Raw genomic sequence first — 17,733 nt, 5'->3', positions numbered from 1 at the left:
CACAGTTCGAAGCTTTTGAACAAGACAAAACTAACTACCCAATGAAACACCTTAAGAACAATCGTTCAACACACAATTTATGGTGAATAACCCGTGCTTGCCTTTTGACTATTGAGAAAGAAACAAAAGAGAATGAACCACATTATACAATTTTTCAACTTTTATTTGATTACATCTTTCTTCTACTTGTATCAATGCGCATTTTTAAATCAGCTAAAATCATCCATTCATCCTTTTTCATTTCTTTTCAATGTTTACGTTATAATGTGTTCTAATTCTTGTCCAAGAGAGCAGCTTCGCATTTTTCAAGATGAGCGTACACACTTTCCTCAGATCTGTAAAATAAAATGAATAACTTTTATCAAACACACGCGCACTGATGTTTTCTTAACCTTGGTTTCCACGTGCGACATACTGTTCAGTGCACGTGAGATTTTTAATTTTTGATATAGACCCTGAAAGTCTGTCTAAAAATCTCAATGCGTTTCCTTTAGCGTCGTGTGCGTTCAGTTTACGCACGTGCATTTCATAAGCAGTAATGAGCGCAAACACCTGTCTCTCGTGAGACACTTCCCGCGGTTCAGGCCGATCAGTCTCAAATCCGCATGCGAGTTGCATAGCCGACATAACAAGAAATTCTGAAAATCTCGTGTGTCTGCGATATCCGGCACGTGCCTATAATGTACATAATATGCGAGTGCGCTTTGTCGTCGACTTGAATCGGGAAATCGTGAGCAATGGCAAGCGTAGCAGACATGCACCAGTGACATGCACTCAGTGTTGCGTCCGGTATATTCGGTAGGTTGATCAAAGAATAGAATATTTCAGTTCAAAAGACATTTGCGTTTGTAGCATTTATACATTGTTAACATGTGTGATGTTAGTTGACGTCGACTCAGTTGAAGTCTTCAGTACTCGTAGAATCAACTTCTTTTGAACGAAAGGGACTTTGTTTGTAACATGAGCGAGACTTTTTTAACATATTTTGCGCGCGTACTATACAATGCTGGCGCGCATTTAACTTGGACATTTGCGTAAGAGACGCTTTGGATGACGTTTAGATGACGTGCAACAAAGGCATTAGGTTTCAAAAGTTTTTCAATGTGGTTTTTTGTACTTTTACCTGCGTGCGCAGCGGCATGAACGAACGATTTGCTCATCACATGTGTCACTTCGAAAATTTCCTTTACGTAAATGGTTTTTTTCGATAATGCGATCACAGCAGGGTATCCTACGGTGCCGTCCACCAAATTTGGCATAATGATCGGCCATGTGGTTTGTGAGTGAGCACATGAATGGTACTTGCCCCCACAAAGTGAAATAAAGGTTTTCCGGAGGACTTGCTTGGCGAAGCAAAAATGCAAAACAAGTTTGAAGTATAGGAGAAAAATCTGTGTTTACAGAGTGCTTATTATTTAGTGATGTGCCGAGGGTAGTCCTGCACAAGGCGCAGTGCCCCTATAATCGCCTCATGGCACAACAGAACTTCTAATTTACACCAACACGCCGAATTATACATTGCAAAGAGAGATTGAAACGTACTACGACGCGCATTGAGCTTTTTCTGTCGTTTAGTTATGAGATTGTCCGGCATTCAAATTATAAGCCTGATGCATCATGTTCATTTTTTCATCAAATAACTCAGCACGACTGTTCAGTCGTCGTTTGCTTGTCACCGGACACCAGCTTTTGCCGCATTCTCAAGTTTTCAGCTATATCTCGATTCGGCGGTCGCCCGGAAATAGATTTTGATGCGAAATCGGTGAAATCTGATATTGGGCACGATATAATTATTGACTGACGAAAATGACAAACTACTTTGAGTTTGTTTAAGCCATGCATTGCCTTTCTTTTCAATACGCACTTCGGAATAAACTGGGTAGCACCAAAAAAAATCATGAGACAAAGTCCAAGGGTGTCTATTGGGGGTCATTTATAGAAACATAAAAAACGCCCAAACAAGTCACGAACCCAAAAGGAGTGTTGGTCTGTGTGATATCCAAATGTGCGTTGCAGACTCTTCGTATATAATACAGGAGTGTTAGTCAACAACAACTAATTATAATTTCGAACGAAAACAGTTGAAAACGTTTTGTTTAATACGATTAAAATGCAGATGTTTATAGTAGCCTAATTTTGATATATGAAATTCGATCCAATGTGTTGTCACAATTTCGAACGATGAACATCTTTAAAGCTTCAAAGCCTGAAGGATAGTGATCTGTTGTTTAACCACAAGTTTCCGAGAACGATGAAGTGTTTGCTCCGGTTTAGACCCCGTAAATATTTTGAAAGATTTTTAGTTATTTGCCTTATTTCAAATTTTTGTGTTGTGTTGCGTCTTGTGATTTGAAAATGCGGTTGATGTCTTTCTTACCGCTCTAGGGCTCTGGTTCCATATTCCGTTCTCTACCTAAGACACAAGTTGCATTTTTCAGTGCTCTCGACGTAGAATAAGATTATGCATTTCAAGCTACGAGAAACAACGTTGTTTATACCTCCTTACCGGACTAACAATTCTGTCCTTTTTGTTACACTTATATATGTGTCCAGATATTTTGCAGTTATTGTTTCTCCAAATAGAGCATTTCTATTCCGGAATGTAGGTGGAGAACAGTACAAATTTCTTCTTGTGTAAAGTACCGCTTCTGACTGCCAAAAAATTCTATCAAACGTTTATCTCGTTCTTTAATTTTGTAAACTATTCTGGGCTCGTTTGCTTTGTGTTGTTTATGTCTACATTTGGAACAATTTAAGCGAGGATCAAACATATTAACCTTGCGTAATTTTGAACCGAGCAACTATTTTTGTACACACCCATGTTAAACATTCGTCAACTAGAAGTGTATATAAAGGGCAATACAATTACCTTACAGAGTACTATGTACAGTGATAGCTTAAGTCCTTAAAAATACCAAAACTTGTACTCTAAACATATACATATAAGTAGTTTTTGTGATCTTCAAGACAGATCATATCGGGAATGATATTTACTGTCAAAATTTATTTTCTCTCTACCATTTGATGCAAACAAGTGGTTTAATACATCAACGAAAAAGTAATCAAAACTGTCTGCAGAACTAAATGGTGTGTAATTCCCTCTAACCGCATTTTGACGAGTGTAAACACAATAATAGAGGATTACAGTGGCACCCTATAAATCTCTGCATGTATGAACAAAGTGGAAAAAAGCATGACCACAAAACGTCGTCAGCCAAGATACAGAAATTGGAAGTTCATACAACACAATACTGCCTTTACAATAAGACAATTATTTTCGTTATTCAACTTATGAGTAGTATTTTATGTTTTAAATAGGCCTTTTATTATTATGATGCGAGTTCTCCAGTTTGCCGTGAACGGAAAATCTCGACATTGAGTCTCGAAGTTAAAACTGAAAATTGCCTGAAAAAGGGATTTCGTCAATCTACTCTGTTTCTATGCGATAATGCAAGCGAAGTGACCATATAGCTCTTTTGACCGGGATTCTCGTGGCGAAGCTACCATACATATATTTCTGTAACTCTAAACGAGTTTCGCACATAAAATATGCGCTACATATTGCATTGATTTCAGTATTAACGTGCTCTACATTTAAATCACTGTTGCATGGACGAATCTTCACACGATGAGAATGAAAATGACGTTCGAGTGTACATTCATAAACATGCATGTATGTGAATGCGAATCAAACCCTACTCGAAATGTCTCTTTCTTTTATAAATAAGCTATGAACATTAAAAACGTGGCCAGTTTTACTATGCTGAAGTTTTCCTTTATTTTACAATGCAATCTAGCTTACCTGAAGAAATCTTCGCTCACGACTGCGGCAACTCTGGGTAGTTCTATCCTTGAAGCGACATTCCCGAGCATTTTTTAACATCACAGAAGTACGGCGTACGTTTCTTTTACGTAGTATTCTTTTATAGCAGATCGCTTCTTGCATTACTCCAAACAAGAGAAGCAAGAGCAAGAGGATTTTTGCCACGGTTCTCATGATCCAGCCGATGGTTTGATGATATTGGGCGTTCTGTCCTTCTTCCAGCACGAAATGCTTCTTTTATAATACGGGACTTTTCGTGCGAGGTCACGCGTTTGGTTACGTCATATCATGTAATTTTTTCCCGAAATCCTCTCTGATTTTGAAAATTTGTCAGAGGCCTTAGTGCCGAGCTGTTTTAATCGAGAATTTGATCTTGGACAGGTTATTGTCAATCAAATCACATCCTGTTTTTTTGCTTCAACCTATCATCGTATAGCTTTTACTGAATTATTTTTTGTTTTCCGCTATCAACTCTGCCTCGAATGTTTTTGAATTTAGTGAATTTGAAATGTCACATTGTTTGAGCAGCCATGTTGTTTGATAAAGACAACACCCAATGTTCATGAGTTTTTCAAAAACAAGCAAATTCTTTTCAAAGGATGTAAGTTTTTTTTATAAAAATGGTGATTTGTAAAAGTTTCATTGCAGTATTAAAAGGATTTTGCTATACACGTCAAAATTGCATGCAATAAAATGAGCACTGTTAACATTCATCTGGCTCAGCGCCTTTTCATTTCAACTGCCTCATTAAAAAAAAACTCAATTAACGTGTACAGAGAAGAGTGGTATTTTGTATCGACTGCCCCCATAGTTTTCATGATGCAGGAGAGAAGGACATGCAGATAGACTAAAGCTTAATGTCATTTCCTCTAAGGTCCGTAATTTTTATACTGTGCTTTTTGGTCGATTCATTATCGGTGGCCATTGATATTTTGGCAAATTATTTTTGTAATCACTTCTGCTTCACATGATGATAAGCATTCGTGTCGTTGCTCAACGACGGTTATCAGTTAACGAACATTTAACGAAAAGTTGCGATCTTATTACTGTGATGTTCATACCGATTGCCCCTAAAAGCAACTGTGGTTTTCAAAAAAAACGTTGGTGACAAAAAATTTAGGAGATGCTAATCCCACTTTAGTAACGTTCAATTTTATCACAACATGACGTTATCTGTTGTTGTAAGTTGAATAGGAAAAAACTCATTTTATCTTTTGATAGTGTGAATTGTTATGAATAATATTTTTGGGATTAGGCACTAGTCAAACTTGTAATCTCCATCTACCAATGCATGTATTTTGAATGCAAATGACCCAATGTTAGTGTTTTTCGACTGAGTCACTCATAAAAAAGTTTTCGACCAATCAGTGAACGTGTACTGAAACTTTCCATTATCTGCTCGTTATTCTACAATGGAAGATTGCAGTGCACAGCCATATGGCGTTTCAATGTCATTCGATAAGATCAGCCTTTCTTTTCATGTCGATTGTGGTTTAAAAAAAACTGTGAAAAACGGCGCATTATAAACAAGGGAGTATGGACGTCAACGGAAACAAAAGCGAAGCCAACATCAGCCTGTCACGAATACGAAATTGGTCAGCTCCAGTGACATAACGGACCCAGTAAAATAATATGTGTGGAGTTATCTTTTAGGATTTTACAGCTATTCTAGCTAATAACAACATAACGACATGAATCTAGCAACATGTGTAAAAAATTATTATTCCATTCATGCTGGTATGCTTTCATCGGTGTTTATTTATGTCGTGATAGTTACTAACAAGGCTAAACAATGCATTGATGCTTACTTTGGGCTCTAATCACTTCGATGTAAAAAACATGCCCGTAAGCTGCTACAAAATGGATTATTCTTGTTTCTTTTTTCGATTTCAGAAACCTGTTCTTAGCTTGTTTCGTTCTTCTTCCAAAAATCGAATACATTGCCAACATTATTACTGAGGTACATGGGGGTATTCTCGTGTGATTACATTCTTTTTGACTGTGAAACAACAATGTTGCAAATACATTACAGGCGAGCCAAAAATAGTTGACGATACGCCAAATAATATCCAGCATAGTCAGGAAGAGCACCGTTGAACTCCACACTTTGAACAAAAACACAAAACGTGTGTTTATTTCGTGAACATGAGAATGCCGGAAATTTGATGCCGGTATTTTAACCGCAAATTGTTATTATTATCTTGCGGTCAACGCATTGTTTCGGACGTATATTTACAGCATGTGACGAAAAACATTTCCGGGCTTGTGGCCGGATGTTTGCTCTAAAATAGCGAAAAATATGTCATTTCTAAATTCTTAATTTGTCTGGATGGGAAAAGCACTTCAGCTGTGAAATGCTTGCGGTTTTTTCATAAACAACAAATAACTTAAATTTGACCTTATTTTCAGCTGGAAGGTTACCCTTTTCCCCAAATCTATGTGAAGTTGAAGGAAGCCAATGATACACTGTGCACGAAAGGTATTTTGACAAAGATTTTCTTAGCACATGAAGAATGGACGATTTTGATTGGTTCAGCTGTTAAATTGTCCATCTAAAATCGACGATGTGTTGTTTTTTTGTGAGAAGCAAAGAGACAATGAAAGATAGCAGGAGATCAAATCTAGGCTTAATAAACAAGAAATTAGGTCATTGAAGTTTTGATGCACTTTTCATGAAAAAGTTCCTGCATCGAACTTACAAAACATGACGAATTAAATTTTGTTACTATCTTTTGTTTCTCTAATGCAAATGAAAAGTTCGGTGAAACCAAAATTTTTCAACAATAATAGATCTCACAAACCACGCGATCTCTTAGAAACAGCAATTGATCCGAAAACTAGTCTTTGTAAAAAATTGAGTCATATCTACCGAAAACGACTGGCACTCCTTGTAAACTATTCCTTGAGCTGGCTTATAACTTCAACTCGATAAAGTAATTTCACATTTCGTACTGAAGAAGTGACATCGAAAACAAGTGTTCGTCAACTGTTTTGGCCGTCGACGACCTCGGTAAATTTATATCAATGCTTGACCACGCGTGGAAGGACTGATAATGACGCCCAGGAACGGTTTGTCAGTCTGTCAACCGCTGTTTCGGGCTCGCAGTTCGGTTACATGAATAGATCATCGAAGTTGACCTCGAGAGATAATCTTTCACAGTCCGTTATTTCATTCTATCAATTTGAAGCTGAGGATCAAATGTAAAAAAAAGTTGTCCCGTTCTAGCGCTCAGTCACTTAAGCCTAGTTTTCAATTGCGACATATGCACAAGCAAGAAAACAAAGCAAAGCATACTCTCCAATGGTTAGAGAAAACAAAATAAAAGCGATTTTCTTTTCAATTTGTTTTTGTTCTACCTTATGTTTATTTCAAGTTGCTGTGCTTATGCTTATGCTTATGTTGATGCTTGTGCTAGTCACTTCATTGTTTTTGTATGTCCTTATGCTTATGTCGCCAGTGAAAACCAGGCTTTAAGGTGTTTAATTAACCTGCGACTGTCCTGCGACTATTTACATCACTCGAATGCTTCGATCTACAAAGCAAAAACCATCTTGCTTGTCGAGATAATTTTAGTGAGTGGGAAAATGCTTGGCAATTAGTAAGCGATACAAAAGTCATTTTTTGTCGGTGATGTGAAATCAAATTTGCCAAATTGGGTTCTTCTGACGATGCTCAATAGACAAAACCGTGGCTCGACGCCACCACAGACTTCATGGATGCTCTCGTCTGCTTTGATAATCACCTTTGCACCTGGAATTGAAACTAACGTACACCCAGAGGCGTAACTAGAACGTTAATTGAGGGGGGTGCATATTCATATATTCCGTTGTGCCCTGCTGATTTCTTTTGAAAGTGATTTGAACTTCAAAAGAAGTCAGTAGGGCACAACTGAATATATGAATATACACCCCCCAATTAACGTTCTAGATACGCCTCTGCGTGCACCTTTACTTGGTATTAAATACTGAAGATTTGATCCCTTTACAAAAAAGATATTAACGATCTTTTTAGGGCTGAACCGATAACATTGCAATCTTAAGTATATTGTATTTCTATTAGAGTCACTACAGGACTGCAACAGTCTAGAAGTCTAGATTACAAAAAGACACGATAAATCAGTAGTAAAGTTGTTTTTAATTCATTGTGTTCTTCATGAATGATAATTCACTTACGCTTCATCGGTTTCACTTTTCTCCCCAAGCAGAAGGGAGGTTTTAATTCCCCTCCATTGGGGCCTTCTCTTGTTCAGCCCCTCCTATAGTACTGCACTGGCCGATACTCCTGACAATGTAACAAACGGAATTATACTGTGGGATGGCATGCGCCAATATCTAATTTTAAACTCTTGGTTCTAGATTAAGTTGTTGAAAGGTGTCTTCCTTATCTCAGAATAACAGAGGCTTTTATGAAGAAGTACACTATCATTGTTGAAAGTGTACATGAAAGATAGCATGCGCCAATATCTAATTTTAAACTCTTGGTTCAAGACTAAGTTGTTGAAAAGTGTTTCTTTGTATCAGAAAAACAGAGGCTTGCATGTAGAACTAAACAATCACCATGGAAAGTGTACATGAAAACATTGTAGTAGAAAGAAAGTATTTCTAGAAAAACACTGACTGCACCAAGCAATTTGTCAAGCGGAAAAAATAAGCCTTTATACATAGATACACCTCCCTGTTGCTCCCCTCCCCTGCAAGTAATCATTCACTTGGGATCCTCCATTTAATGCGTATGTAGAGAAAGGGGGGGGGGGATGTATGATCAATGCGTACATTTCCATACAGTAAGGAGGGCGACGATTTATGTATGCACCTCCCTGCTGTGCCTTTTTATTTTCATATGCATTTTCACTTCACACGAATAATTATAATTATAACATTCAATATGGCGAACGCAGGACCAGCTCTCGCTTTTATCGCTGTTATTGCTGCGATTGGATTTAATTTCTCTTTGCACAAAATCGAAGAAGGTGACCGTAGGACTTTTGAAACATTAACTTCGTTCACTTTTGCCTTGCTATTGCTTTGTATAAGCTCCCTTTTTACGAACCTATCGAACTTTAATTATTGGTACGATAATTTTCATTCCATGGGCACTAAACTTTGTAAAATTAATTTGTAGGTCATGTTGGTGTTTATTATCGGGTAAGTAGAGTTCTGTACTTATAGCTATGATATTAAGGCGTACATTTGGTGATTTCACGTCAATGGGCCATCCACAAGTCCGTAAACTGTAATTTGAACGTGCTGCTAATTTTACGAATTGGTTTGCAAATTACTTCTAAGTATTGATGGCCCATAAACTCGCGGAAATTTAATTCCAAAAGTGGCTAGGTAATCGAAAGCATTGTATACCATTAGGTCAAACCATTTACCTGAATGGAGAGAGTTTGTTCCTAGTGTTGAGATATACAAACAGATTAGTCTTTAGGTTAGGGCCGTTAGGATAGGCCAGCAAACCACGTGTTGTGCAAGATGTAGAATAACATTTCATCACCAAAGTATAGAATGTCTGTCAATGATTCAACATTTCTTAAGAGTTTTGGCAGGCAACAAACATGCCAAAATAATAAATTGTTTTTGTGTGGCATTCTGACACCATTGTTTATATGGTCAGGTTTGTTTGATCATCTGCCAGTTAAAGTAAACAAAGTTCACCAATCATTGATGAAGCTTATTGTACTGGAGTTTTATGATGGCAACTGATGAAATCGAGTAATTTGATTAAATAAAATTGAGAAATATGGTACTTTATTTGAGAGAGTCTCCTACATATTAACTACAGATATTTGAAAAGATGTTGAATTTGAACATTTTGACATTACACACAAGTGAAATGTTTTTCTTCTTTACCCTTTTCAACTTAGTCATAGCAGCAGTTGAGGAAAGGGTTGTATTCATTTATTTTATACTCTTGGCCAATTTCTATCGAAAGAACAATCGAGCTCAAAAGAAGACAGGCAAAGTGGAGTACATGAATATGTACTTGCTCAATTAATATTTTACCTTCAAATCTGCTAATTTTGGTGTTTCTAAAGACTCACCAAGTTTTATATGATTTTGAATGTCTTGACTTCAAGTAGCCCATATGGACGACTAGCGGTTGGGAGTGGATCATTAGTTATGAAATCTTTTCATAACTGGGTGGGGTGGGGCAGTAATTTATGTCTAAAGTATACCCATTAGTAATTTTTGGTTGATGTCTTCACATGTTGGTATGGAAAGGAGAGGCAACAGCTGCTAATTACTAAATCAACATGCTTTTCATCTTCCCAACTCCCTTTAAACCTTGTCTTACGTTTGGATCTTTGGCCTCATGATTTCAATTTCCTTTCGAGGGCCTTAGGTGAGGCATTGCCTGCTGTGAACTACACCACTTTTTCATTTGATTAGGGTGGTGCGTTGCTTTCATCGACCAGCATACCTGGATTTCATGTGATGATACCAGTTGTGACAACATTTCGTAGCGTCCAAGTCACCATGCAAACGGATGAAGTGAAAAATGTACCATGTGGAACAAGTGGCGGTGTGGTGATTCACTTTGATAGAATTGAAGTAGTTAATATACTTAGTGCCAGTGAAGGTAAATGCTACGACCTACTTACCATGATACTTCATGTTGTACATCATGTCTTCATACTTTTTAACAGGTGCTTAAATCATGGGAGGTCTGGGTGGTGTCACCCTCTCCCACCACCCCCCCCCATGAAAAAAATTAAGTTTTGTCAGGCCAGCTTAGTAACTCGTGAAGCAAGAAAGTGTTTAGTGGTGTTATTCGTAAATTTAAACGTGAAACGTTGCGTGTGAAATTCTCGACGTATAAAGGGTAGCCATTTATATGTAATACCGCAGAATAATCATCATAAGGCCTATCCTCTTGTCCTTCATCACTCTAGCCAGTTGGTCGGACTCGTCACTTATTTTAAACCACTCATTTGGCAACTGCTTAGATTAGTGGCTGCCGACATGCACGATGCAACTTAAGCATTAACAGTGCTGTAGAACTAAATTTATCAGATGGGGGGCTCTCTTGACGAAGCTGAAGCCATGAAATTATGAAAAATTACCCATTTCAAAGGTAGAAGTGGGGGGCTCATCCCCCAAGCACTGACAGCACTGGAGGCTACCTACAGGTCACCCGAGAGTCGGGTGTTTCGCTTACAACATATTGATGAAACATACTCAAATCATTTCAACGTCTCATTTTCTTTTGCACTTTTATCGTCCAGATTGACCGTATCTTTTTTTCTGTTCGGTGAATTTTTCTATTTTTTGCGTGAAGATTGTTATTCATTGAAGAGGCATTGTGTATAACATCGGAGGAATTCTATTAATAATTTTTTGAGATATTTGATGAACATCCACACGAACGTTAAACAAAATTTGCCGAAGAAAAAACCAAAAATTCTTCATTGAAGTCAGCGTGGCCAAGCGTTTATGTAAAAAAAAATCCACTCAACTTGAGCAGAGTATGCGCATGCGAATTTTCACCAGTCCCCTGCTTAGTAACTGTGGGGAGCCTCCTTAAGTGCCACGCCCTTTCCCTGGTCGAATCGGATGTCACGCCCGTTTTGACGGTGAGTTTAATATCACGCCTATTTTCTAAACCATTCTATTTTCAACGTTTGCTGAACTTTGTTCCTTCATCTAATGGTTACAAGTCCTGTTTTATGATTTATTTCTTATAGTCCACAATATCGTGAGAAACTTCACCGCGGACTACGACAAGACTTTGATATTTAACAAAATCCATCACGAATTGAATCAGGTAAGCGAGTTAATGGAATATTTTTCGCGACTAGGTACAACCTCTGGTGGGAAAGACTATTTTTAGCCGGAAAAACATAAATGTTGCAATTAATTGATCGACTGCATCTTGCTTGTTTGTTTATATTGCATGGAAAGCCATTCTGATTTATGTTTGACTGAAAATCAGCCGTGCAAAATCATCATTCACTGAACGTTGCAGATAGTTTGAAGCCTAGTATAGAAAACATACAGTAGAGCCACTCCATTGAATTTTTTTGTGCCACGCATATCTCATTGCGCAGGTGACTACCATAGTGGCAGTCAGTCAATTGCAATTTCTGACCAATGGGAGTGCTGACGTGGCAAAAGTAGCCAGTAATCTTATTGAATGTACAGCAGCCAGTTGCACAGCTAAGTGGACCTACTGTATGTTCCCTATACTGTGGTTTGAGGCCTGGGGCTTACTTAACGTTATATTCGCTGCTCACGGCATCCTCGTTTTTTGTTAATGAGAAGTAATCGCCAGAAAAAAACCAACTTGTCTCGCGAAATTTCGTCATCTTCACATATCTTTAAAAACTGTGTGAAAGGATTAGCTTGGCTTGCAATATGGTAAAATCTTCACATGTCTTTAAAAACTGTGAGAAAGGATTAGCTTGGCTTGCAATATGGTAAAATCTTCACATGTCTTTAAAAACTGTGAGAAAGGATTAGCTCGGATTGCAATACGGTAAAATCTTCACATGTCTTGAAAATTTGTGAGAAAGAATTAGTTTGGCTTGCAATATGGTAAAGTTTAAAAAGTGCCTTTGCAAATAACAATGTCGCAAACTTTGTTCAGTTTGTGACTTTGTTTTTTCGGTTTTCCCGCTGTTTTTTGAGCTTTGTCATCTTGACATTTTAATGCAAACATTGAACACAAATTTTAGCTAACCTTCAACAAAGTTCGTTCAAGACATAGTACATTATAATAAATTGCCCGTGAATCTCTGAAAATATAAAGAAATTAGTCGATGATTTAGAACCCAGTCTTCCAGATGTCTATCTACCGTGTCAAGGTGAGGCAAGGACGCCATCTTGAAAGGTGGCAAAAAGCAAAACTCAAAATGAAAAGTAAGTTAAAACAAAGTTTAAAAAACCCATCCTATCAATCATTAAAAGAATTAAACCTAGAGTATCAACTTTGTGACTCTATATCAACTCAGCAAAAGCAGATATTTGTCTTAAATATCGTCAGTTTTGCCTCCTTTCAAGATGGCGGCTTGCCTCACTCATTACTATACCATTTCGGCGGAGTCAGTTATCTAGTAGATTGGGTTCTAGGTCATTTGTGCAAGTAGCTTTATGTACATTTAATTTCAGTTTTGTAGCGCTCATACCTTACAAGAAGTATACATCGATCTTTTTGGTACGTATTTTTGACATGCAGTAGTTTCACGGCTGTACACGTCTCACAATTATTACGATGAAATAATGATACAATATGATACAATATATGTATAAAACATAGCTTTTTTTGAATTCAGATCAAATCGACGAAAATCTGCGAACTGCCATTCAAAAAGATTTAAATGCGATGGCTCCTGGGTTATCTGTTCAGGTATGTTAGCGTTAAGGTAAACCGCCATCACAACCAACAACTTTCTTTCACGACAAGCGAACAAGTAAAGCTGTTTCTGGGGGATTTTGTGAAATAAAGCTAGCTTACATGAAAGCATCTTAAAACCACTTGTATGATGTATTATGAAATTTCAATATGTCTATTTTAGTTTAAATTAGGATTGTTGGACTTAGTATTTCATGTATTTTTTATTACTTTTCCATATTAAAGTTTATCGAGTGTGGCATTTGTTAAATGGATTTAGAAAACGGTAATTTTTGTGGGTCGCACACGGTCACAGAATAACAGTGAAACACTATAACTGCACATGATTTGGTTGCTACGAATTATTAGCGTACACACTGCTAGTAGTGTTTACGGCTGTACTATAGCTGTCACTATTACTAGCACTGTCTACCAGAGCTATCTACCAGATATTGATGTCCATAAAGCTGTCTTAGAACTGTCTACTAGAACTGTCCACTAGACTGAAAACTCTGCGAACTGCCTCCAAGCTGATTTAAATGTCTGTTGGCTGTCCACTGGGTCTATCTGTTCAGGTACTGTTACCAAAGCTGTTAAGGTAAACACTGTAATGCACATGATTTCAGACAACTTTCTTACGACAATAAATATCAGTAACAACTGCTAAAGCTGTTTCTAGAGCTGTCCACTAGAGCTGTCCATAAAGCTAGCACTGTCTACAGAGCACTTGAGCTGTCTACTAGAGCTGTCCACTAGAGCTGTCTATTAGAGCTGTCCACTAGAGCTGTCTACCAGAGCTGTCTACTAGAGCTGTCTACTAGAGCTGTCTACTAGAGCTGTCTACTAGAGCTGTCTACTAGAGCTGTCCACTAGAGCTGTCTACTAGAGCTGTCTACCAGAGCTTTCTACTAGAGCTGTCCACTAGAGCTGTCTACAGAGCTTTCCACTAGCACTGTCTACCAGAGCTGTCTACTAGAGCTGTCTACCAGAGCTGTCCACTAGAGCTGTCCACTAGAACTGTCCACTAGAGCTGCTGTCCACTAGAACTGTCTACCAGAGCTGTCCACTAGAGCTGTCCACTGAGCTGTCCACTAGAGCTGTCCACTAGAGCTGTCTACTAGCTGTCTATGCCGCTCAAGCTGTCTACTAATAGGGCTGACCACTAGCCAGCTCGAATAATTTTGGGGGGAGAATAGTTTTTTAGATTATAAAATGCGTATGTAAAAATATGCTTCCCAGTGATCGAGCTGGCTACGCCACTGAATATTATATACTTTATATAAGGTCTTAATTATTGTCTAAGCTTGAAGCCAGAAATAACTACAGAATTACAGTGTGGATGTCATAAACGTGACGTCGATGACTGGAGAATCGTCTTTCTACTGTTTGGTGAAATGAATTCGCGCGAAGTCTTACGTACTTCTTTGTCTTAAATTTTTCTGTCATTGTTTGAAATTTCATAAACAGTATCATCGAATAATGGACGTTTTTTGTCACACTATGCGTTACCGAAATTGCCCGGTCACAAAACTTTCCACTTCAAGGAAGATACTGAATGTATTTTAAATCGTTTTCAGGCAGTTCGTGTTACGAAGCCAAAGATTCCAGAAGCCATTCGCAAAAATTACGAGCTCATGTAAGTCGACCCAAATTGGCAGAGAAGGGTTTCACCTTGTACACATTCAGGCCTGCCAGGGGGGGTATCTTGACCCAAGACTCTGACTTATAGGGCGTATCTTATTCGGGAGAGAGAGGACTTAAATTCAAGCAAGTGAAAATGAGCCAGTTGCATTTGAAAGTATTTTTGAAGTTCGTCGTCCCCTTTTGAAGTTTGGTATGTACGCGGCTGAGATTTTCGAAATCATGACGTCATAGGGCAACTAGAGTTCAATCTGGATGCAAGGGTTTAAAATTCCCTTTATGCACATTTTTGTGAATCAACATGACGCTATCTTTTAAAATTTTTGTCAGTTGCGTCAATGTTTTTCTTCAATTCCAAAGCTTAACTTATTCACTTTGCCTGGATGATGTTGATTTTAAGTCTACGTTGACTTTTTTCTGGTTTCAATATTTGTCATCTTCGATTCCGTTCTTCCACAAGTGTTTAAATTTGTCGACCTGTTTTCTGAGTTTTACCAACTTTGAAAATTACCCATCCATGTTTGAGCAGTTGGCTCATGTAGAATCTTTGAGTCTACATCAACTTTTGTCTCGTCTCGGCAAAACTGAGTGTGCACTTTGCGTTAGTGCTCCGTGCTCCGCAAGAGCTCGTGCCCGCCCTGTTGTCTTTCTCTTCACAAATTTCCCAGATACACGCGCGCGAAGAGCTAATGGTCGCTTTGTTGTATACATTGTTAGGGAAGCAGAGAAAACGAAGCTGTTGATTGCTCAGCAGAAGCAGAGAGTGGTCGAAAAAGAAGCCGAAACCGATAGAAAACGTGCAGTCATAGGTAGGTAATATGATGCTCATTCGTTCGGTCGTGTATCGACCATCATACTCGAAACGACTGCCACATCAGTGTTTCTTGCTTCACATGTTCCAATATTTCATAGCATTTATCATTTATCGTATGAAATGAATAATCCTCCTTTCGTTCCGTGCAGAGGCCGAGAAAGTCGCATCCGTGTCGAAGATTCAGTTTCAACAGAAAATTATGGAGAAAGAAAGCTTGAAAAAAATGTCCGAAATTGAAGGTACTTTTTATGCTCAAAATGGATGTTCTGTGCCCCACGTACCCCTCCGTAAGTGCAATATTGCCACCATTGTCGCAATATTGTTGTCGCTATATGAAAAACACACAGCTAATAATCGAGTCCAAAAAGAAACTGAAATTTTATGTTTTACCTATTTGCGGCATGGGACTGCAAGTATTCCAATGTTCGCTGAAAAATATGCGGAAAGTTGAATTACCTGTGCAATTAAGGTCGGAATGTGCAGAATGTAGCGATATTTTACGAGGGGAGGGGGGGTGTGCCCATACAGAATACCTGGTTTGACGGTAATCTATGTTTAATCCCCTTTCAAATCTATTTAGATGCCACAAATCTTGCAAGAGCCAAGGCGAAAGCGGATTCCGACTACTATGCAGCCGTCAAGGCTTCCGAATCTAACAAGGCAAGTACAAAAATTAAAAAAAACCCATAGTTTCTGCACGAAGCATTTCCGTAGCGATTATTCATATTTTCATAATATTTGTACTTGTATATTTACAGTCCGCTTAATTCGACTTATTGTTGAGGCACTGTGTCTACATTAAAAAAATTCCAGGAATGAAATGTTTTTTCGCTTTACTTGAATCGTATTTAAGCAAACAATGATAAAATACTAAATTGTCACATCGATGCATCGTGGCTTAAATTTTTCTCATCAGCATTACTGCATAACCTTCATTTCGCGTGTCCTAGGCCTGCAATTGGTCAAATTGACAAAGGCTTTTTTTTCCGCTATTTTAATATTTGCGTGTGAACATTTTTCAGCTGAAATTGTCAAAGGAGTTCTTGGAACTGGAGCGCTATCGGTCTTTGACGAACAATTTGAAAGTGTACTTCGGCCCAAACATACCGAGCATATTTTTACCAAATATGCCAGACCAATTTTTAAAACAAGGCGGAGAGGAAGTCGACTCTCGAGGCTCCGACGCGCTTTGAACAAAGACTCTGTGTAGAAATATTCACATAACATAATCTTCATCCTCGGTTATCTATAGTCATGACTAGTACATTTTTGTTTTCCATAGTGTAAATCTTTGGGTAGATTTTTTCGACATGTTCTGCATGCAGTGAAGGGTTACTGTATATGATGACGGACGAAAGAGGCCGAGCAGTCTGTGTAATGTTGTAGATTTCGTCGCCCGTCAACGTTTTAGCTCTTCAGAACTGACTGAACTAAACCTTTTTTTGTTGTTATGCGTTTAACCTCCACACGGATCGAATAAATTTGAATTAACGTCTTCAACATTTACAAACAAAGAATGAATTCTCGACGATGAAAGAAGGCGCTAGAATTTGTCGGTTTGACAAGAAAGCGATAATTTTCATAATGTGTGGGCTTAATTATTATGGCCAGTTCCACGAAGAAAGGATATCGCAGTCTACGAGATTGCTAATATTTCTTTATTATGAATTATGGTAACTGGGATTTATTCTATTTATGATAACGATAGTGATGATTTTCATGTTGTTAATGATAATAATCATTAAAAGTCGCAATCTGTTGTATGGTTTCATCGAAGTGCGTGTGCAGTGATTCAATACGTGTGTTATGGTATTGTTCCGTTTCCTTATGTAGCCCCCCCCGTCTGTTTCGAGACAAGTGACCTTTGGAATGAAAAACATGCGCGTGATATTTTGTTGGAGTAGTTGCACTTGATTACCGCTGCCTTAATCACTAAAACATCGCGAAACACAAGAACAGCATTGTTTCCTCTATCTCAATTCCTGTCACTTCGTAGTCCGTTCGTGCATGCTTTTCGCCGATGCGAAATTTTATTATTCAACGCTTGCAAGTTGCAAGTTGCAACTTGTCGTTTTCCATGACGTCACGTGTAGGTGTCTTCGTTGTTTTTACTTCAAAACG

The 17,733-nt window shown here is 38.2% G+C and overlaps 1 protein-coding gene and 1 long non-coding RNA gene across 2 annotated transcripts; one reads left to right on the top strand and one right to left on the bottom strand.

Annotated features, from left to right (window-relative positions):
- Positions 1–145: 145 nt before the first annotated feature.
- Positions 146–4,099, bottom strand: LOC124438384. The gene is made up of 2 exons (XR_006946067.1): positions 3,803–4,099; positions 146–335 (listed from the first exon to the last, which is right to left on the bottom strand). It is a non-coding gene; the product is annotated as an uncharacterized LOC124438384 (long non-coding RNA).
- Positions 4,100–8,702: 4,603 nt separating this feature from the next.
- Positions 8,703–17,388, top strand: LOC124438383 (erlin-1-like). Its single transcript, XM_046988515.1, has 11 exons — positions 8,703–8,793; positions 8,946–8,968; positions 10,217–10,406; positions 11,512–11,591; positions 12,935–12,980; positions 13,099–13,172; positions 14,735–14,793; positions 15,516–15,607; positions 15,762–15,851; positions 16,193–16,272; positions 16,635–17,388. The coding sequence occupies exons 1-11, from the start codon at positions 8,709–8,711 to the stop codon at positions 16,803–16,805; spliced, it is 990 nt and encodes a 329-aa protein (XP_046844471.1). The 5' UTR covers positions 8,703–8,708; the 3' UTR covers positions 16,806–17,388.
- Positions 17,389–17,733: the final 345 nt, after the last annotated feature.

Source organism: Xenia sp. Carnegie-2017, unplaced genomic scaffold (assembly GCF_021976095.1).
Source record: "Xenia sp. Carnegie-2017 unplaced genomic scaffold, XeniaSp_v1 HiC_scaffold_19, whole genome shotgun sequence".
Lineage (NCBI taxonomy): Eukaryota > Metazoa > Cnidaria > Anthozoa > Malacalcyonacea > Xeniidae > Xenia > Xenia sp. Carnegie-2017.
Note: the sequence above shows the minus strand (reverse complement) of the source record. Positions and strands in the feature narration are given on the sequence as shown.

Bases quoted from the DNA above. Each gene is read 5' to 3' on its own strand.
- LOC124438383 (XM_046988515.1), top strand. From the start codon at position 8,709: ATGGCGAACGCAGGACCAGCTCTCGCTTTTATCGCTGTTATTGCTGCG. The intron at 14,794-15,515 runs GTAAGTCGACCC...ATACATTGTTAG, and splicing joins CGCAAAAATTACGAGCTCAT to GGAAGCAGAGAAAACGAAGC. The intron at 16,273-16,634 runs GCAAGTACAAAA...AACATTTTTCAG, and splicing joins AGGCTTCCGAATCTAACAAG to CTGAAATTGTCAAAGGAGTT.